At 31.2% G+C, this 23,818-nt stretch overlaps 3 protein-coding genes across 4 annotated transcripts in view; all 3 read right to left on the minus strand.

Moving 5' to 3' along the window:
* Positions 1-209: 209 nt before the first annotated feature.
* Positions 210-1,428, minus strand: LOC126781753 (signal peptidase complex subunit 3). The gene is made up of 3 exons (XM_050506785.1): positions 1,144-1,428; positions 575-841; positions 210-425 (listed from the first exon to the last, which is right to left on the minus strand). Exons 1-3 carry the CDS (start codon positions 1,284-1,286, stop codon positions 296-298), a joined length of 540 nt encoding a protein of 179 aa, XP_050362742.1. The 5' UTR covers positions 1,287-1,428; the 3' UTR covers positions 210-295.
* Positions 1,429-1,779: 351 nt separating this feature from the next.
* Positions 1,780-4,881, minus strand: LOC126781749 (uncharacterized). Its single transcript, XM_050506781.1, has 4 exons — positions 4,577-4,881; positions 3,764-3,934; positions 2,985-3,101; positions 1,780-2,546 (listed from the first exon to the last, which is right to left on the minus strand). The coding sequence occupies exons 1-4, from the start codon at positions 4,617-4,619 to the stop codon at positions 2,302-2,304; spliced, it is 576 nt and encodes a 191-aa protein (XP_050362738.1). The 5' UTR covers positions 4,620-4,881; the 3' UTR covers positions 1,780-2,301.
* Positions 4,882-9,603: 4,722 nt separating this feature from the next.
* LOC126781653 (uncharacterized) overlaps positions 9,604-23,818 on the minus strand; it is a 154,143-nt gene continuing 139,928 nt past the window's right edge. The window contains exons 5-9 of one of the 2 annotated variants that reach the window (XM_050506598.1): positions 15,066-15,208; positions 13,604-13,771; positions 12,194-13,274; positions 11,371-11,902; positions 9,604-11,273 (exon numbers count right to left, since the gene is read on the minus strand). In XM_050506598.1, coding sequence (XP_050362555.1) covers positions 10,098-11,273; positions 11,371-11,902; positions 12,194-13,274; positions 13,604-13,771; positions 15,066-15,111 — 3,003 coding nt within the window. In that variant the 5' untranslated portion in view covers positions 15,112-15,208 and the 3' untranslated portion in view covers positions 9,604-10,097. Of the gene's footprint in view, positions 11,274-11,370; positions 11,960-12,193; positions 13,275-13,603; positions 13,772-15,065; positions 15,209-23,818 lie in introns of both variants that reach the window. The other variant, XM_050506597.1, reaches the window with a different exon arrangement.

Consider the following 23,818-nt stretch of genomic DNA (forward strand, 5'->3'; position numbering starts at 1 on the left):
AATTGAAATGTTTTGCTTAAATCTACTTTATAAATATATTTTTTAATTACTTTACCAAACATCTGGACTATGGAGTAGAATGGTTAATTGAACTTATGAAATTTAAAATACTAAATATCTTTGATCTGCATTAAAGTTCGCAAGTGTTGATCTATTCATAGATAATGATAAAATTTTTGTATTTTTATTTATTAGAATATAAATCAAAATCAGATTTAAATAAATTGTATATTCTGTCTTATCAAATAACACACATTTCACAAGTTCACCCAAACATTTTTGAATCCCCAGTTAATCATACTCTTGTCTGAGTATATTCAACAGGAAACTTAAAAGAATGTTGACCGAGGGCTTGAATATTGGGCAGCAAGCCGGCATTGGGGATTATATTCCATGACAGTGTCAATGTAACATTGTTGTGACCTCTGTAAAGAAATGACAAATAAATATTAGACACAGATTAGAGGTAAATAAAGGAAAATATGTATACATATATCACATATTCTATATTTTTAGAGTGATTTCATTGAAATTAAAAATGATATTTGTGTTCAAAATTATTTAAGAAACTCACTTCAAACCATTTCCATCATCCCAGAAATAGTATTTTGTGTTCATGTTTTTAAAATCTAGGACAGCATTTTCTCCTCTTAATATTATTTTATCCCATAAAACAACCTGGTTCAGCTCATTGTTTGGTGTGACATACTCAGCAGTGAGATACAGGAACAATTGTTTTACATTCCAGTTGAAGAGGTTTGACAAATCTGTCTTGAGATCAAATGTTAAATAGCCAAGATCATTTCTTTCCCTAGAAGCACCGTAGTCTGGAACATTCTTACTGCAATAACAAAATTATTTTGTTAATAACAATGTATGCATGATCAGCATCAGATACTGAGCGATTAAGTGATATAAAATATATTGATTGTAACTTTAATGTGTCTTAATTTTAAGTGATTTTTGTCTAATTATTTATATTTTTTTCTGTACAACTTAAAATTTAAATCAACATATTTGTGTATCTTTTTCTTCTTAATATAAAATTTATAATTATAGTGCCGCCTGTGAAGTTTATTTCTATTTTAGGTTATGTGAGAACTATTACATTTTCTTAATAAATTAAAGATTTCTTTCACTTACACGACCACTTTAACTGTGTTCATCTGAGCTGCAGTTCTATAATCCACTGTTAATGTGGAAAGAAAACACAGGAATGTTAAACATGCTAAAACACTGAGAGTGTATGTTAATATAGCATTTACTCTTGTTAAGACAGAATACATTTTAAGGAAATGTTTATTTTGCCGTTGTGGATAAAAATTCCACCGCAATGAAAGCTAAATTTTATAATTTTGGAATTGAATTACTTTCTGTTAGCTGACGATGACAACTAAGTGACATTACAGACACGTCACACAATCTTCGTGTACGTGTTGTGATTAGTCGTGCAATAATAACCTTTATTTCAATGACTTAAGATTAACTTACCAGATACATAATTCCATTTCATAATTTTCTGTTCCGTTTTAGGGAAGTCAATTTAGCTTTTTTATATGTGCAACATTTTCAATCTTAGAAAATATTGACAATTAAAAATAAATAAATATAAATAAAAGAGTATTATTAAAAAAACTTACACCGATTTATATATATAAATCGGTGTTTACCAATAATTAGTTGTTACGCTATTCTATGTATCTTCTTTTTTAAATGTTTTAAGTGTTATATTCAGTGCATACAACTGTTGGTAAACCTTATAAATAAAATGAGAATGACTAAAAATGTATGGATTTATTTATAAATATTGAAAAATAATATATGATTTCTGAAGTTGATGTTAACAATACGCCTTGTTAGTCTTGGCTAGCTTTTAAGGATGCGGACTTTGAGTTGCTGGATTCAGATCCTGAGCCTGAGGTATTAAAAAGCGATTGGGTTGTTCTGTCAAGATTTATCTTCACGGGTATGGGAGTTATTAGCGTTTATACCTCCGTGTCTCGGAATGCGCATAGGTAAAGCATGCCACGCGGTCTTCAGCTTGAACTATACGGACGTATTGGATTGCCCCATCGAATTATGAGAGAAAAAGAAGAAAAACGCACTTGTTTTTGCGCACTCAACTATACACCGTACTGGCCGAATGGCCGCTGTGGTTGGAATCGGTGACATAATAAAAGAAAAATGTAAAACAGTAGTAAATAACGTAAAACAAAGGACATATTATACTTTTAATGTTGTATTGTTTAATTTATAATTTTCAATAGATACCTAATAAAACTATGGCAACGTAATGAACTGTTAAATTAGTTTAAGATTCAATAAAGTGAACTCGTTGCTAATGATTAAGATTGTTGCAAGAATAAAGAATAACATGGGAAGCACGGAGATTACAGACGCTGCGTTGCAGGGCACGCCACCCGGTAAACTGCGACAAAAACATACTTTTGTCGCATAGCTTCCTTTAATTTCTTCATAACAACCACTGGTTATTGCAGTATTATTAGAATTTATAGCTCTGGTGCACATGTATGTTGAATTTTCCGCTGAAAATAAAGCAATATTTACATGTATTGTTATTTTTTGTTGTTGTTTGCAATTGAAATAAATACATAAATGTTATTATATTAAATAAAGGTTATTCATATTAATAAGTGGATGAAAAAGTTTTAGATCGGCAATACATGGACTGCGCGAGCAGTTAACCAGTGATCAATATAGACGGACTGCTCTTGCAGTCACTCTAAGATAAGTCATAAAATGTAAGGTAAATATAATTGAGGTTAATATGCGTAAGCGATCTCGTGCCGTTCCAACACGGAGACGAGGGTACTTCTGATTTTTTTTACGGGTGGTGCATTTACAATAAGTGCAAAATTTGAATATTGAACTTCGTTTCTTGTTTCATTTTAGTGTATTTACACTTTTATATTGAACTAGACTTATACTATGAATGCTCTTGATGGATCTTATACTTCTCTAACCAAGGCCGTTGAAATAGAAAGTATATTTCGCACAGACGTCATTATCCGCTAGCGTACATGACGCTTGTTCAGAATGATGAGTCCAAATGTACTCAACATCTGGCCATGTTCCATCATCTGTAAGTGCATTATTAAAACAATTAGCATTGTTTATACATTAATTCACTGTATACCTACGTATTAATTACTATAGAGAGAGGTATTGGGAATAGACCCAGGTAATAAAAATAATACATAGTCTTAATCTAGAGACTTTAATCATCGTTTCAGCAACTGGAGGAAGATATATTTAAATTACTTGTTTATTTATTAATTGAGTATCTCCAACGGTTGTACTTAAACACTAACACTATATTATTAAGAAAAAAAAATCATGAAAGCTAGTAGGTATAAGTATAAGTTAACAGACGAGTAGAATAACTTTAAAAATAATATGCACAGTTACTACAACAAATGTCTAAATCTTTTTAAGCTTGATCGAAATGCAAGATGATATAAATCTCTTTTGAAATCTTTCAATTCTATCAATTTGTTTTTCATAAGTCGGACACCATACTTTGTAAAAGCACTTTAACTTACGAAACAATTAAATAATTGCATTATTGTTGATGGTTTTTAAATTCCTTATAAGAAACTGAGAAAAAAGTCAAGTGATTTAAATGCTGACGAGACGAAAGAATTGATATTAGTAACAATTCGTAAATGGCTGTCAAAAATATTCCTATTTAATTATTATTGTAATATTTAAATTAAAAAAACATTTAAAGTAAAAAACTTACATGATACCACGAGTGGCATTTGACAGGGCACTTTATCGTAGAGATTTGTCGCTAACTGACATGTTGCATTAAGGAATATGGATTCATTGGTGTAACGTGGTCCAAGCCATGTAAACTGGAAACAGCGCGAACTGTTGCGGTTATCCGAACGTGTCGCTAGTACAATTTTACCTAGAAACGTTTAACAATAGTGTAGATGCATTCGATTTGTGATTGTTTTTATATCATAATGATAATTCTATTATTATTTCTTTGCTTAGAAGCATTTATTACGCTTATTATATTGCGTTTCCAGTGCAAAGATTATTTTAGCCAATATCATATACGAATAGTAATTTCTATGGCCTGATCCTAAAAGGGCCATTATCAATAACCCTTCCTTTTAGTAATTATAATAGAAACAATGAAACGATGTTAGTTGTTTTCTATAACTTATAAACTTTTATTTATATAATTTTGCGTGATATTGTTGGTATTAGTAACGCTAAGTTTATGCCGTTTTAGCATTAATATTTTTTACTTTTTAAAATAATTTGGCAAGTGGCAAAATGTGATTTAGTTTTTACACAAATGTAGTTTGGCCCTTTTAGCACCAAGCCTCCGAATTATTCGTTAATGTTTAGAAAATTTTGTAATTTGTTGATATTTTTTGATGACGATAATCGTTGACAAATTTCTAGATATATAAATTATCCTTTAAGTGTATTTTACATTAGTGTTATGTGTGTATTGAATATTTTATCTATTTACTTCAAATAAGTTATACTTAAGATATGATGCAAAAACTCAATAAAAATATAAAATCATACTTACAAGAGGCTGCCAGTATTATGGATAATAATAAACTTTTATACATGATGCAAATTGCATGTAATCATTGAACTTTAGTCTTTGTTTCACTATAATCACATAAATTAAATAAACGTTATATTTTTTCTTCGTTTTCGTTCAAGTAGACTTCCTATCTCTGTTTTGTTAGTTATCAATTTAAAAGTAAAAACTTCTTTGACGCTAATTATGATATCTTTTTAAATATAAATACAATAGAAGTTATGTACGTATGAAACGCTTATCTTGGTATTCGAGGACCGTTCGCAAAGATTTTATTGTCCTGATAACTTTATCAATTCCTTATACTACGCCGAATGATTAATTCAAATCAATGTTTATTACCTTTTAATTAATCTTTAAATACCTACCTATTTAAATATAATATGATAATGTTATATGACTATGTCACTCTTAGTGTTAGTGAAGTTCTCGCCTTGATCAAGAAGAGTATCGGTTCAATACGGATCGATTCCAATTGACACGAGAGTTGTTTGGTGATGTTTTTCTTGTCTCTAACAGCAAGTTGGTTAATATTATAATGAATTAGTAATTTTCTTTCAATTTGTCTTTAAATTGACATTGAATCTCTTGTTAAATGCTTAGTCATGTCCAATGCCTAATTAAAATATTAAGTTTTTGTATTGTAGAAATTTTTATATCTATAAAATATGACTCAGGAAATAACAATCAAGTTTACTTTGTTTATAGTTATAATTACCTAACTTCGCATTATTGAAAAAACACAACAATATAATAATATTACGATCTCTAGTTGTCATGACAGTCAGTGTATTCTAGTATGAACCCGGGCCCACGATCAGCAGCCATACAAGAGAGTAACAAGACCAACGAGGCGGGTTCTTTATAACATAATTTCCCTGAATCAAAATAAAAAAGAAGAAAAATTTATTTTGGATAGGATTTGCGTTAAATCCTTTCTTAGTGAGCGTTTACGTCGGGGCAGGAATAACTGTGACATATTTCAAGTCAAACTATCGGAGTTTAAGAGATCTTGTGATGAGTGGTATTTCGCGTATTATATATATATATATATATATATATATATATATATATATATATATATATCATATATATTTATACTCTATCTATATATATATATATTATATATTATAATATAAATATAAAGACAATACATTTTAAATACTTTTATAACGTCCACCAAAATATTTTAGTGAAAGTCACCATAGATAGGTGACGAGCGGACACTGCATTTTCAATTAAATCACCCCCTTTACTCTATCGGCATACGATAAGCCGATTTTGTCTAAACTTCAATCAGAGAGCAGTCATGCTAGCGTAGATTAGTGACGAATATAGATATAACAACAAAGTTTGGAATTAGTTTCGAATTGTGTTTTTGTCACTGAGCTGACATAGAACGAACATATAGATCTTAATCGAATGTCACTATTTCGAATCCAACAAATAACTGAATGTATATGTATGTTGTTTTTATAATTTCTCGGCAGCAAAATCGTCAACATTCTGCATGTATCGGACAAGCCGGCATCGGCAAGCCTGGTGGGTTAGCTCCGAACCGTTACGATTATACTTTTAGGGACTGTTCTAAATTATTATTAAGCGATTTCTGTAATGATTTTAAGCAAAACATTATTTTTAGGTCGTACTTCGTGCAAGTCCGTCTGTGTAGGTACCATCCTCTCATCACATATTCTACCTCCGAACAAGCTCAACTTTGGTTGGAAGGGTGAGCCAGTGTAACTACAGACACATGGGACATAACATCTTAGTTCCCAAGGTTGGAGTCGGTTGGAACGGTTAATATTTCTAGAGGCGTCAATGTCTATAGGCTTTGACCACTCTGACCGTACACCTTCCTATACTATAAAGAAAAAAATCATTATAAGAGTTACAAATAATTCAATCTGCCTTTTGAAGCTACGATACAATACGGTACAAAGTTATATTTGAAAAGTTAATGAAATATATTATAATTATAAGATAATGTAAATAAATCGTCATTTTAAGGGTTTAATTTATATTTAAAGCTCAAGCTTAAACGTTCATAATGTGGATTATGAATTGAATGAATAACTGACAAAAACCGCCTTAAAACTGAACAGTAACTCTTTTCCATCAACTAATTTTCAAAAGTATATTAATGAAATACAGTCTAGTTATTCCATATTTTACATGATATGTCAACGAAACTCGACATTTTTTATCTCATCAAAGCAGTAGATTTTGTGATTTGTTGTGGTATTGCTGATTGGTGTTTCTTGAACAGCTTCTTTAACTTTTCTTTCAACGTGTTACGAATATCTCCAGCGTTATACTTCATTCTCCCCATTTAAATCATTTGCAGTCAATATACGTTACCTTGTATGCAGTTTTTATCTTTAGTTTCTCAAAGGGTCGACGTCAGCCAACGACCGGTCGTAAAAATCTGATAAATCATTTTTCTCGCAGTCTTGTAATAAAAGAGTGACTCCAAATAAATGGGATAAGGGCAAGTGAATGATGATGATGATGAAAAACACTACCGAATCAATTTAGGTGGTTCCATGTGGTTTTGTCTGATTGGGGATTCAAAGTAAAAAAAGGTTTCAAATAAAATCCCATAGACTTGGAATTTGATTGATGGGTCGTTTTATTATAAAAATTAAGCTTTAACGTGAGAAGTGCAAGAGTGTCGATGGTCATAACATTTTTAAACATGTACTATCTGAAACTGAACATTTTAGGCGAAATAGTTATTTATATAAAGTCATTTCAAAACTATAGGACTTACATACTTGAAATTGGCAGAAATAATTTTGTTAAGTAATTATCAGATAGGAACTAGTTGAATGATATTCTTTCAAAGTAACAGGGACTCATATTAATAATCCGTTCAATTATTGAATTAATATCGTTTATTATATGTAAATAGGATCACCAAGTTTCCCGCATACATCCGGACTGTTCGATTTTGTTATGTTTACTTTAGGCGAATAATAAACCACAATGATATGCGGACACAAACATATTCAGCAATCTTTCACTGGCGTTCAACTATAATGATGATAAAGTTATGTTATTATTATAAATAGTTTTAGAAACACAAGCATTTTATTATTATATAATATTATTAATTTACCTCTTAAATCAAAAGTACTAGAACACTAGAAAAAATTAGAGCAATTTTAAAACAAAATGTATATTAATATGATAAAGTTGCTATGTATTAAATAATAACATGAATACGTGTTTTCCCAAACTGAACGCAAACTTACAAAGTATGTTATTGAATCTTTCGATCTCTTAGTATTTTCTTTGCTGTAGATAACTTAAAGATAAAAATACTTTGCGGAATACTTTAAAATAAACGCGCTTGTTTTGCTTGTATTTACAATGTTGCTTGATTTATTTATTTTAAAGTTTGTCGATAGTACTATTTCTTCAATTACATTAAATTTTAAAAATACGCTTGAGTTTATTATCTGTTGCTTTTGTTATTGCGGAGCTCTCATTTTAGAAGAGATTAAGTTATATTTTTCAAAATGATTTTTTTACAGTATAATCTGAGAAAAAAGATTAATTCGTTGGTATTATTTTATTGATTTACACAAAATAATTGACGAAATTGAAAACCAAAGTTTTTTATTTATTAATTTTTAATAACAATAGCAACAATTTATGTTTTTATAACATCTTAAATTTAACATGCATCTCTTCCTTCTACTAACTCTTAATGAGCGTGTCTTTTTTTAATTCTATTTCCAGCTATTCATCGCTCTTTTGGTCCACGGCTGGACATAGACGTGTGCCCTGATTGGTCCGCTCCTGTATTTTCTGTATCCAGCAATTTCAACCCGTTTTTTTGTCATCATTTCATCTTGATGTGTTAACTATTTATTTTTAAATCTTAATATCTTTATCTATCAATCAGTAGTTTAGCCGATTTGAAAGCGTAACAGACAAACTGAGTTACATTCGCCTTTACAATAGATAGAATTTTATACAGTCGTATATACCTTGTTAAATGGATAACATTAAGTAATATTACTAATAAGATAAGAAAAATGGAAACTAATATTCTATTTTAATATTATGTTTACGCAACAGCTTCCATTAATCTTAGTTCTATAACTGAAGGCCTCTTCGTATCTTTGGCCCTCATTCTCTAAGAAAAGCTTTAATTAAGTTATCATGAGAAATAACTCGCATCCTTTTGAAATATTGTACGGCAAAGTAAATTGGATATTTTTCTGTACGTGAACATTTTTATTCATCGAAAAAAATATTCTGAATAAATATCAATATTCGAATGAATTTATTTTTAACTTTATAAAGTTGAAATTCAATATTTTCCCTTTGGTGTAGTGGCTAGCTTTTACGCTTATAGATTGTATACTTCAACTACAGATTCAGTAGATTATTTATTTAAACACACACATCGTTACTTAGTATTATGCCTCTTTGAAGAGTGAGTGAGCCAGTGTAATTATTGATACAAGGGACGTAACTCATTGACGATTTAATATATGATTCGCGTTTCATATAGCGCCAATGTCTTCTGTCTGTCAGCTTTAATGTTTTGTGTTATTTTTATAAATCAATTATGGTTAGCAATAAGGAGGTTACCAGTATAACATTCCCGCAGCCACATTTCGCGTCACTTGCAGTCTCATCGGATTATGAGACTGAGAAAATAAAAAGTGCACATCTGTCGTATATCTCCTGTACTTAAATTCGTCTTCATTGGTAATGGCCGGCGTGGCCAAAATAAGTTAGAAGGACGTCATTTAGCTTTTGATATGTATATTGATAAATAATGTAATAAATCGTTTTAATAATAATTTGATTGTTTTTGAATTGTCTCGTATAACTTGTATCTTATTTAAAGATTTGTAAAAAAAACTGTATCAGAAATATATTAAGAAATTTTATTGTCATTAAACATTTACATATATATTTGTAAACATGCGCCAGAGATAATAAAACTATAATTTGATGATATAGTTAACCAATTTATTTAAGCAATCAATTTACAAAAATATATAAAATATAATATATTCTTTATATCTACAATTTCGATAATATTACAATGTATACATTGTTTTATTTACAAGGTAAGATTAATATAAATTACGAGTATTTACAAAGCATTTACTAATAATAAAGTAAATTAAAATAAATTTATTGATATTTTACAAGCCATAGTACACCTCATGTATTTCACAATATTAGGGTTACCATAACAACGATTCCTATTTTCTACGCTCGAGAAACTTTAAGAGAAGAGATACGTAATAGTTTCATGCACTTTCACAAAAGCTATAAATCGAAACATTTTGTAACATTTGCAATATTCACTACTCACGCACTTATATAGTTTAGCACTCGTATTATAACGCACCCACGTTTTAAAGTTTCATATTTTACGCTATCATCAAAAACCTTAACACTGATTCAAATAAGTCCGTTACATTTCTAACAAGTGTCAAATGTATTGTTATTTACTATTGTCCTCTTACTCTTACCCGACGTAGGGGAAAGGTGCAAATGGCGCCGGGTAGTATCCTGGAAAGCCGGCGGCGCTTGGTTGCACGGGTATAGAAGACGTCACGTAAGACGTCAATACCGTTGGAACAACTGTAGTCGAGAACAGTGTTGTATACACTGTCTTAGCGCCGAATGTCAATTTCAGAACTTTGCTATTCGTAGCAACAACTTCCGTGTTCAAAACAACCGGGGTCGATGTAACCGTGAACTGCTGTTGAGGGAAAAGAGGATTAATGGGCAGGGCTGGTAAGCTACTTGTTCCTATTTCATATTCCGTTTTAGTTATCGTTGCGACTGGTCGCGATATTGTGCTTTGGATTGTATTCCTTCCATCAAAAAGTGGTATTACGTGTGATTCGTATATCGTTTCGTATTTAAGGATTGGTTTCGAAGTTGTAACGACATTTGGGATTTGTGCCGCTGCAGCTGGGTTGAGTAATCTTAATAAAGCAAGTTGTTGTGCTTGTTCTGGTGTTAGAGCTGGAGTTACAGGGTTTGGCGGTTCAGTTACTTGGTTCACTTTATTTTGTCCATGTGCTTTCTTGAGTCTTAAGTGGTTATCTCTATATTTATCGATTTCAGTCAAGTCGAAATTTGAACCGATATTGGCAAGATCCAAATCAGGTGGGAAGACGCGTCGTGGTACTCCATCCTCGTCTTCGTTACTGTCACCAAAGTCTAATTCAAGATGTAATTCGGAACCAGCTTCGTCAAGGCGACTATTAAATTCTTTCAAAGTTTTGCTTGGTATGAATTGATAGAAATCCATAGGAGGTAATGTTTTAGTTGCTGTAACGAACCTCGTAACTTGATAAGTCTGTATAAAAGTAAGACTATTTGTCATGTTAACATCTCTTACAATTGGTAATATATGAGTTTTAAGCATATTCTGTGTGGTACTGAATGTTTCAGTTACGGTTTCTAAAGGAGGGGTTTCAACATCCGATGATAGTGTTATTGGAGGTAATGTTACTATGCTAGAATCTAAAAGATAATGGTCCTTTCCGTATGGCGATGCTGTTGCTAATATATTTTCAGTTAATGGTTCATTTAGGACACTCTGGCTATTTATCGGCAATGCTGTTGGTTCGATACGTTTTTCAATCGTAGTAGTTACGGTGATGATACGTGTATTTTTTACGCGTCCAACCTGTAAAATTAATAATAAATTATATAACGAAATTTTCAATTTAATTAAAACTGATATTTTTATTATAACTGATTATTTTTATTATATACAGACGTACCTGGAAGGTATAGGGAGACTTAAGCGTTGCAATTTCATAGTACACATCTCGAAAATCAGCTGGAGTCGAAATTTCTACTTTAAGGGTTTCAACTGGTGGTGGTTTTTCTATTGAATTATCTTCAGTATCATTATCTAAAAGAGTACCTGGACCACTCTGAGAACCTGAGAGCTCCAGATCGTTATCGGATCGTGCTTGAGGTGATAAATCATTTGATTGAGGATCATCAAGGAGAGGGTTCAAGCTTGGTGTAGTTTGTGGTTCATCATCACCGTTCATTTTACGAATTGTTACTTTGGGTTTAGGACTAGTTTTATATTGCCAGCGTCCTGAACTTTGTGATCGATTTAATTTAAATTTATATACGCTAGAAGATGCAACTGGTGTAACTTGTTCAACTGCAGTGGGCTGAATGCGTGGCTTGAATCCACGTCTGGATTGACTATCATTGTTGCTTGATGGTGTCACCGTCGTTTTGTGGCCAGAGTTGCGATTGCTTTTTCGTCTATTTGAAAAAGGTGGTGATGATTCACTGAAAACAGATACAGTTGCCAGTTGAGCTGTGTTGGCAGGTCGACCAAAACGTGTACTGAAAATGGAAAAAGTGCTCTTAAAACTAACAAAGACTAATTTTTACTGCTTAATATAGTGCAAGTTAGAGTGGTCATGCAAATTTAATATAAAGCTCGTCATATTGAGGTAATATTATTTAAATTATCATTTTTTATGTTATTTAAGTGTAAAATATGCAATACCTTTTTTTCGAGTTAATTTATCCGAATTTGTTAGTAGTCATAGTAGGCTTATGACACGTATACTATACCTTTGCGTTCGCTGGGAATGTGAAGAATTTCTGTTTTTAAATTTCTTGCCCTGGTTAGAAGGTTCAGGATTATCATTTTCAATATTTTGAGATCTGTGGCGGTTTTTATAAGAACTTCCACTATTTGTCTGTCTACGTGTTGTTTTACTGTGATTATCTTCGTCACTTATCGATGGTGTCGGTTCTAAATTGTGTCTATGATTTTTAATAATTGCTGGTGCTGCAGTTTTTAAAATTCTATGGGATGGACTAGGCGATATTTTAGCTTTATGACCTGATTGTAAAATTTTCGAGTTACTATTAAGAACTTGTGCGTATTTTCCTGATATATAAGTGCCTATGACACTAGTTTCATGAACTGTAGTTAGTCCATCCTTTACTATTGTCCCGCCGAGAGTAGTAACGAGACCAACAGGATGTTCTTCATCATCAGGAGGAGGAGTTGGTTGATGTCTGTTTTTAAGATTATTTTTCGGTTTTTGCGCATGGGATTTTGATGGACGTAAGTTAATAACTCGGTATGTTTCTTCAACGAACTCAGATGGTTGTCGTGACAAGTAATCGTATTCTGGTTCACCAATATTATTTGAAACTAAAATTGCAGGTTCTTCTTCTGCCTTGCTAGATTTGATTTCAATTATACTGCTAATCTTAGAATTTACTATTGAAGACGGTGGTGAGTTTTGTTTTACTTCAACCTTACTGCTAATTATGTTAGTGACGCTTTTGATAGTTTGATTTTTTTCTTGCTTTTTGGACGGGGAGGGTTGTTTATTAGCTTTTACTGGTTTAGAGATATTTTCTACAATTTTCGATGGTCCTGCAAAAACTTCGATTTTAGTTATTATTTGTTTTTGTTCTTTAGCTGCTGATTTTGGCACATTAGCAATTTTTTCTTCTTTTTTTGGGGATGTTATAACTGAAATAGCACTTGATGCTGCGATTGGGCCTCCTAATTTATTAGTTTTATCTTTATCCGTCGTTTTGCTAGGTTTAATGGCTTCTGGCTTTACATTGCTTATCGGTGGTGGTTTTGTTTCTATAATATTTTCTTGTAGGGAATTTTCCGTTTTCGGTGGTTCTACGGGTAAAAAAAAAGATTATAATTAAATAAACAACTCGCGTTTAGGAAGTTACATTCAAACTCAAGTTTTATTCATATAATGTTATTTATATACTGAACTTTATTATTAGTAGAGTATAATTAATTTATATAAGTAGAAAAATTAAATAAGTAAAAACTGTTCTATTCTAATTGAAAATATCAATTTTTAAATGTTTTATAGAATATTTTTTGAGTACAATGGCGATAGTTACGATTTTAACTGATACAAACATTAGTAATAATTAGTTTACGTTTGAAGTCTTAGTACAAAATAAAATCACATCATTAATTAAAAACGAAATCACCTGGTGGTGGGGCTGAGTGTGGTGAAAATACCATAACAGTATTGCCTATCGTGGTGGTAAAGTCCAAGAATCCGTAAACAGTTTGGGTAATAAAGTTACCAGCGGGTGCTGGGTTTGGTGGTGTCTGTCCGCCATTGTAGAATGGACCATTCGCTGATATTATGCTACCTGAAATTTTAAAATAATACTAAATTAAAGTCACTGCTTGTAAATGTCCCACTGCTGGGCTAAGACCTCCTAAGATTGAGGAGACGCTTGGAGCTTAATGTTGTCTCAACATGGATACACATGTGGGACATGTTCTACCGACATGCACGTTTTATCCCAATGTTATCCTTTCCTACTGTGCACGAGACGAATCATAAACATAAATTAGTTACTCAAAATCTCATAGCTTGTCTGGGTTTGAACTTATAATCACATTTTAAATAAAAACAATAAAGCAACGTGTACAATAATGCCTATCTTTTACGTTGCTAAAATGAATGTTTTACTTCCTCACCCATCATTATTAGAAAAAAAAGGAACGTGAAGAGCGGTTATTATATGAGTTACTTCAAATCCATTGATCAGTAAATGATCCGTAATAGGACCTAGGCTTCGCTTCAAAGGCTTTAGATATGAACTTTACGCACGTCGATGCGTAACGATTGTCAAATGACGTGTGATGTTGTTTTATTTAATATATTCATTCTATAATATTTAAATACTACAAAACAACAATATAAAAACGATATCAATATTTCCAGTAAAATATCCAGCAAAGAACTTGTTAGTTGTTTATATAAAAGAAAACAATTTGTTTTCTAATTTAGAGATTATTTCCTACTTTTTTCATCTGCTAAACAATAAACGAAAAAGTATTCTATATATTGGCGTTGAAATTATCAAATATTATTAAAAAGTCTGATAGGATTAAAAGATATAATATATATAAATAAAGTACACGCAAACGTTATTTTACGTTGGCAAATACAAATTTATGTTGCATTTTCGCATAGAAATTGGTTAACAAAATTCTGGCGAGGTCGTGTCGCTATATCCTTGTTACTTCCGGGCCATTTGCCATCAAGTGGGCTGAGATAGTCCACCTTAGATGCGATCGGTATCGGCCCCCACTCCAATCTATGTGTTTTCAATTACTTTGGCCTAAACATTTTCATTTTTCCCTTCTTTTCGCTGTATCGTTCGTTCGTGTTAATATTCTTAGAATCAAATAGACTACCCAAGAAAGTCCATTAGGTATTCATCTTTAGGATCGATATACGGATTTTTGTTGGATGCTTAAAATAATGCAACGTTCTGTTTATTTTTTTATAAAAAAACTATTATTTTATATTTATTTTATTATATAGGAAAATAAAACAAAGTATTGGTAACAATTTAAGACACTGAGTGAAAAATATGAGCCAAATAATTATTATATTTCTTGTGATAATTTTTTAATAGTGATTGAACTTACACAGTTGGGCGGATATCGCCAAAAAGATGAACATCCGAATATCCATGGCACGTTTGTTTTGCTCTTCTCTTAATTAAGTTTCTTCTTACGATTACCTTCAACTGTGGTTAACACGCATTTTGTTAAATTCTCTTCAGAAGTACCTGCAATAGATATAAATAATTTTACTAGTATTATAATTGCTTTTTTATACATCGTAGAATAACAGGATTATTTTATTTAAAAAATATATTTAAATAGATGATTATGTTTTAATAAAGAAGAGCATGTTCTTCAATTGAAAAAAAATTTGCAAGCTTAAGGTGAACAATAAAAGTTGCTATTTATTATGTCACGACTTTTTGGTAGAGACTTTGATAATGACTTTTGTGCAATAAAATAACCTCAAAATATTGTAGTAAGAAGAAGAAATATAGTTTAGCGTCACGCTAATACTGTAGTGCCTAGTTTTGATAAACTGTATGTAGTTTTTTTTGTGATATTTGTTTATACAAACAGACAGATATTTTGTTTTAATTAATACTAATATAAAGTGCGGCTGAATTCGTCCACTCCTTTTTTCTGGGCCAACTTGCAGTTTCATAATTTTTCAATTGTTTAGTACGTGTACCCATTGAATAATTTGTCTTTCATTCGCATTCTTTTGTCATAAATACTAATATATGTAATACGATGTTCCATATTTAAATATAAAAAAAAACAATTCATAACTACATTGAAACGTCAAACTAGTTCAGAAAGGTAACAAGCCATATTGAAGCGCCGCTATTGCATCTATTCGACGCCCATTTATGTTAACGATATATTTTCTGACATTTTATTTATGTGTGACATATGTAGACATACATATCTACATATGTCGCACGACATATATGTCTAGTTCACATGTATTTAAAATAATGATGTGTGTTTTCATTATATTTTTTTCCTTTCAATGTCATATATAGGTATTACAATATATAATTACAATATATTGTGTTTATCGGTATTCATGAATATTCAAATGATTTCAAGTTTTTCTTCTTATAAAGATTTGATATTTTTTAGATGGTGGATGGTGGATTCCCACCCAGGATAGACATTTGTGTGCATGAACATTTCTGTTTGTTCTGAGACTGGGAGTAATTATCTATATAAGTATGTATTTACAAAAGAATAGCAGTATATGTAGTATATCAGTTGTCTGGTTTCCATAGTACAAGCTCTGCTTAGTTTGGGATCAGATGGCCGTGTGTGAATAATGTCCCAGGATATTATTACAAATATTTAAATTAAACCAAAACAGTTACAAGACTCGGACTCGAAAGTTCTACCACAAGAACCGGCAAGGACTTCACTAGTTACCTACTATTTTATACGGATTATTATCAATTATTAACAATGTTTCGACACATGGAAAATTACAAATGAATATTGAATATTTTCATTAACGCAGACGAAACAACGAATCAGCGCGGTTGTGGAAATAATCAGTGAAAATGTGGTTCGTCGGTCGCGTCGGTTCGCTACTCATTTCAGTTGTCTATCGGTTAATCGATCACAACCAACAACGCTTTGATACGAATACGATCGAAAGCTTACATCGATATCACAGCAACTTTTGAGTAAATTGTCATTTAAATTTCTTCTCTTCTATTTTTGTTTTGTGTATTTGAATTTAATGTATATATATGCCTTTGTTTGCCTTGTTGGTTTAGTGGCTTGATGTAAAGCAGACCCGTAGGTCCTGGGTTCGATTCCCAGGTCGGGCCAATAAAAAGTTATTGGATTTTTTGGTGAAAAATCTCAGTTACAGACGGAGTCTGGAAGTTGGAAGTGTGTATACTCTCGTGCGTGCACTCTTTCTGGTCGTGTCGAATCGCTGTCACATCGGGTTATGAGAATTAGGGAATAGAGAGTGCACCTGTGTTTGCGCACACACTTGTACACTATAATATGTCCTGCGCAGTTGGCTGATCTCTAAGTTGGCTATAAGATGTATACAAAATATATAAAATCAGTCTTCTAGGGATTTAAGCTTGCGTCATACCAAACTTGTGTCGTAAAAAGCGTAAGAGATAGACAGTTTAATTTTCCCATTTATAATACTAGTATAGATAACTGTTCCAACAAGTATATTCTATATATAAAATTAATTTATAAAAAATGGTTAAATAAATAATTTAAATTGGTTACACATAACTTATTTCAACCTACAATAAGTACCTACTATATTAGTCACGTGTGTCAAAATTTAGAAGGTACTAACTATAAGTAACTAACTTTAAATAAACAGTTAATAACAATATCTTTATAATTATAAGGTTAATTATAAGCTTTATAAGAGGGTCCCAACCTTTATTTGCTATGTACAACTTGATAAAGAATAAACTATTTTTTCATTTTTCATTTTTTCATTTTTCATAAGGTTACGAATTTAACACAATTTAATTATATATAAATTTATAATTTAAATTAAGGCAAAATAATTTGCTAAACAATTAATTTTAATTAATGACAGAAATAAATGTATAAGCTAATTGGTTTGCAAGACCGCAATTGTTTACTATGGAAATCAGTTGAACATGGACAACGGTCCTAAATAAACTGAACGTTTTGTAATGTATTATTTAAATAAAAAAAAAACCTTTATAGTTGAAATTGTTTATCAATCAAAAGGCTTTGTGTGTCGTTGCCACTACACACACAAACACACATATATTGTAATGTTTGTTTAATCATTTTAATTAAACCATTAGGACTTTTCTGATAGAACAACTCGAAACAAAGCAGAAATTGGTCATGAAATGTTAGAAAGTGATATGAGACATTGACTTTATCTGTAGTAATTCAAGAATACACGCATCAAAATAGCATGTCACCATAAGTCGGTTGTCAACATTTCACGGGTGAGTTATTAAATGAGTTCTTATATAATAACCATTGCAGTACTTTGAATAAAGATGTAAATATGATTAATAATTATTCTAAAGGTAAATTTTATTAAATAATAGAATTAACTAAAATTCCATACACACATTCTAATGTTAGCTTGCGCTTGGTAAAACAATTATATTGTTTTATTATAATTATATTATTGTATATACTCTTAGTTTTACGAAAAAGTAGTCTTAAGTTTCATCAAAATCCGTTCTGTGTATTAGACAGGCATACAGAGTTACTTTCGTATTTATAACATTAGTATAGGTTTACATATTCCAGGTCTGCTATATGCAAAAAAGGTATCGATTTGCTTTATAATATAGTGTAGAAAAATCGATTAAATTTCTAGTTCAGTATTGAAATATATGTAATTTACGATCAGCCTAAAGATTGCGGTTGGTAATTCACGATCGGCATCCTTTGTGGGGCTGTGGCATTTGAATTCACGAGCGAAGGACTAATCTTAAGGTCGGTAAGGTTAGGCTGGGAATTCTCAATGCAGTTCATTGAGAATATTTTATAAATGTAATGTCAATGTATTAAAGGTATTCGTTCAAATTGTAACCGTTATATGTTCATAATTTATGTTTTATATTATTTACATTTTATTTCATAAGAGTTTTATATTAAAGTAAAATATAAATATCGTTTAAATATCCGATCCCGCGACAAATAACCTTTAAGACCTTAGAGAATATTTTTAAAGCTTATTTATGTAATAAATGTAATTGACTTTAATTAATTAAACTTTTAATTTTTTTAAGATCATATTGTTTGTAGAATGCGCAGTTATTTAAAAGACAATTATAAATAGTTTTATCTTGATTTACGAATATCATCTCAAACTGTATCGCAGTGAATTATGGGCTTGTAACTAAATGACAATAGGAGCAATAGGTAATTCAATAAGCCTCTTGGCTGGTCATGTCAGTGTTCTATCGTAGTACGTTAGCAAAGGCATCCAAGCCAAATTCCCGGTTAAATTGACAGCCATTGTGCAGAGTCCTGCCCGTCCAGCATAGCGAGGGATATAGAAAGCATTTGAATGCCTAGCAAGTTCCGATTGCAGGCAGCTGATGTATGAGAGTACAATTTAGGTATGTATTGAGCTTCGTGCCGCTGTAATTATGCTAAATTCACTAAGCTTTAAGTAATTATTTAGTGCCTAGTAGTTAATTTATTTTAATGGTCAATGATTTATATATATTTGCTTATTTTTCTATATATGTAGAAAAATAAGCAAAAAAATAATAAATTTATTCGAGTACGCATAATTTTATAATGGTATTTAAATGTGAACAGTAAATCATTTTTACAAAATTTCATATTTAACTAGGCAGGTAATATCATTGTAAGAAATATACTATTCTTATTATGTTAAATATTACATAATGTGTAATGTAATTTAGATTGTTTACTACTGATATACAACACAAATCGTATAAAATAACTAGGTCAAGTATAATTATTAAATTATTTAATTCAATCTTGATAGTTTTATAATTCATTGTACGACTTATTTATTTTAATAAAAAATTTGATGCCTACATAACAAAAATTTGGTTTTAGTAAATTTAAACTGTAGCGTTGTATACATCCACGTGATGAGCAATCTTAATCAATGCGGGTCGGCCATTTTGTGGTTTCGGCCAAATAGCAAAATGCAGGTTCGTGTAGTATTTTGCTATTCGCTAGATAGTGTTCGACCACTTCGATGCTTTTTAATTAATTAAATGGAAATTTGTTCGAATACATTTCGTATGTTTCGTAACACGTTAATCTGTTTCATTAATTTGAGTGCACAAGCAGTTGGTTTTCATTACAATTTTAATCAATCGCTAATTGAAAAATATTAAATAACGTCCCAGTAATTTTATTCAAAGCCATAATTTATGCATAATGACATTATTATCGAATTATTTTATTGGAAATCAAAACATAAAAAAATCTTAATTTAAATTCAGAGACTTGAAATTATATATATATAATTGAAATTTATATTACAAAATATTAATAAATGCAAACTATAAGATACAGAGAGATGTCTCTCACAAAAGCCGTCATCGAAGGGTTGCGGAATCATTGAGTGCTGTGTTTATGTATGAGTGTACGTAAACGCGTGTGTGAGTGAATGAATGGACTAGTGAGTGTTTGCTCGCGAGATGGGCGCGGTGATGGCGGTGATGTTTGTGGCGGCTCTTCCTGTCTGACTATTCATTCAGCTGATGCATGCGTTATTCTTGTACAGTTGACGAAATAATGTTTCGTTTCAACTTCAATTAACTAAACGACAAATAAAAAGATAACATTTATTAATTATTATTAGCTTACAAATTTTCAAAAGGCCAGTTGTATAAAATAATTTTATTTTAATTACAAAAAAAATATTGTGCTGTTGTTTTATGAATAAAAATAATACCATAATAATCATAGATAAGATTGTAAATTCTTTTTAGATATACATAAATATATTTTTCTTTAATAAAACAATATTAATAGTGTAATTAACAATGTGATAATGAAAATAAAAAATGTTTTATTCCCGAAATAAATACTTTTTTTAAGCAAATGCTTAATTTCACCTGTTAGTAAATATGGGTTAAATGCATTTTCATCGAACCACTTTTACTACAAACTACTGTCACTCGTTTTACTACGTGAATTAAATTTAAAAAAAATGTGGTCATTTTTAACTCATACTAGGTTGACTTTTATATAGAGCGTCACGGTAGCATGCGAAAGCGATCCCGTGACGTTCCACGTTATGACGGAAAGGGTACCGCTGATTTTTTAGTGGGTATTCCGATGTGATGCGAGCCCACATACCCACCACTGTTCCCGTGGGGGAAACGCGTAAGGCATTTTTCCAGCGTTAAAAAAAGGGTTGACTTTTATATAATAAACAAATTTTAAAATGGTGTAAGAACATTTTTTAAATTACAAAAATGTTGATAAGCTATTTGCTTAGAAAGCATGAGTAAAAATAATACTTAAAAAATATTTCTTTATACATATTATTTTTTGCAAACCGTATAAGCTGTGTCCGACCAGCTAGGTGGCTGGTTCATCCCTCTATTCAAACAAAATTTAATGAGGCGTACGCTTATACAGGAGCAAAGGCCTTTAGATATCATATGAGATCAACGCTTCATTCAGCTCAAGTATATTGAATAGCTATAATTATTTTTACTTATAAATAAACACTTTAGAAGGAATTTGGGAAAACTGCTAAAATCGACAAAAAATAAAAATTTAAATAAAGTATTTTTCTAAGCTTACAATGAGTAAATGCAATGACCATCCCGCAGTGCAGCGGATATTAGGAAGCCCAGTAACATATTATATAGTCTGTTACTTTCTACGGAATGTGAAGGTTTTGAGTTTACTTCAACAAACTGCTAGAATGCGGGTTGGGTTGTGATCACACATTTTCATGCATGCAGGTTTCCTCACGATGTGGTCACAGCTACGACACGAATTATAAACACAAACTAAGCTTATGAAAATAGAGTAGTGATGTTTGTGAATTCGGACCCAAACATGCTTGCATCGTTTAATATTTACGTGTAAGCCGATGATCGAATATTCGCCGAATTGTCTGAACGCGAAATATTCGGTTATAGTTACAGTAAAATCGTTGAAACACGGTGGTTGTGACTGTAAGGGTTGTAATGCTCTTCTTTGATTTATAATTTATGATCTTTGAGCTATAATTTAAATGTAACCGAACATTCATATATATGTCTGTATAATACACTCGCCCATTATGTCTTGCAAGTATCTTAATGCAGGGTTGTCTGGAAGAGGTCACTACTTGAGTGTTAAGACCGCCCATTGCACGCATCATGTTGAGGTCCGCAATTTTGTTTATATAGCAAGGCTTTTCTTGAAATTTTGTTTTTCTTTTTCTTTTTTTTACTTGTGTTTGTCTTTTCTTTTCTCCTTGTGAATGTGCAATAAAGTTGTTTAATAATAATAATAATTCATCGCTATTTTCATCTAAACAACTTATGATTTCTAAATTACTATGCATATACACTAATATTAGTATGCATCATATTTATTTTATTTATTATCATAAGGATATAAATTTAGTTTGTGTGTATGTTTTTTTTACTATTACTAAAAGTTATATCGAAGTAGTTAGTAGTAAAGTCTGTAAAACTTACACAGCGGAGCTAAGGCCTTTAGTTCTTTTGAGGAGATTAGTCCTGTTGAGAAGGTTTGAGCTTATTCCATGATGGTGCTTCAATACGTTTTGAGATTATAATGGCAAAATACGTAAATCGATATTTACGCAACATCGTATATGCTATCATATAATAGACATCTCATCGGGGTTTTAATCCACGCCTCGGAAATGTGCGTGTTTTTTTTTAATTTTTATAGAATAGGAAGGTGGACGAGCATATGGGCCACCTGATGGTAAGTGGTCACCAAACGCCCTTAGACATTGGCATTGTAAGAAATGTCAACCATCGCTTATAACCAATGCGCCACCAACCTTGGGAACTAAGATTTTATGTCCCTTGTGCCTGTAATTACACTGGCTCACTCACCCTTCAAACCGGAACACAACAGTATCAAGTACTGCTGTTTTGCGGTAGCATATCTGATGAGTGGGTGGTACCTACCCAGACGAGCTTGCACAAAGCCCTACCACCAGTAACGTGTGTCACATTACGGCGCTCTTTTGCTGCAAATTTAGTGACTATCTTTGTCGATTTGATACCAACATTATTATGTTGTTGCTGATGAAATGACCACACAAGCAGTAATTTGAGTTACATATGAAAATGTAAATGTAAAGCGGACTCATCCTAATGATAAATTTTTTCAAGACGACCTCTGAGACACCGAGACGCGAACTACTCAAGAAGATTGACAAAAAGTTTAAATTTATAGAAAAAATATATAATAAATACACCAGCAGAAGTAATAAGTTTTATTATTTGTTAATTTTAATATCTTTAATATATTAACTTATGAGATATTTTAAGTTTAATTAAAGCAAAATATCATATATCGTTAATTCGATGACAATCGTTCAGTTCTTCTTTTTTAATATATGCGCGGGAAATTAATTTTTTTAACTTTTTTACCAAACAATACCATAACGTTCTGAAACCGATTATATTTTTATTAAATCAAGCACAATATAGAAATATGTAATTATTAAATGTATTAAGTGAAGTACATAAATAAGTATTTCTAACATATACATCTAGTTTTCTTAAAAATACTTGCATGAAATATAATATATAAACTGGCGTATCGGTAAAAACATTAGGTAAATCCATCTAATATTATAATCAAATGTAATTAAATTTAATGTCGATCCGTTGATGATGTTCAACCATGAAATGGCTCCCGTTTGACTTTACGCCAGAGTGACATAACAACAAAAAGTATGCTATCAAGTCGTCTATATCGTCGGCGCCACAGTCTCGCTTTTAAATATATAGACGTACGAAATAAATAAACATATACGTTCATTTATAAAATAATGAAATAACAAATAGAGTATACATATAGACACATTTAACAAATTGATACTTTCAATAAACACCTTTTTTTATTCAAAGTAAAGATTAAATTAGTAAATTCAATGAATCGTAAAGGATAAACTGCAAAACCTATCTAAACAATTACGTTTAACGTACATTTATTTACGAAATTAAAATGTTTTTATTTTCAAATATTTGAGTAACGAAAAACAAAACGAAGTTAAACAAGGGCAAGGATTTAGTCTATATCCACGTTGGCCGATCTTGCGCTGCCCGCATTCAACGGCTTCCCGCGACTCGTTCTAAGTCGTCGGTCCACCTTGT

Source organism: Nymphalis io, chromosome 4, assembly GCF_905147045.1.
Source record: "Nymphalis io chromosome 4, ilAglIoxx1.1, whole genome shotgun sequence".
Classification (NCBI taxonomy): Eukaryota; Metazoa; Arthropoda; class Insecta; order Lepidoptera; family Nymphalidae; genus Nymphalis; species Nymphalis io.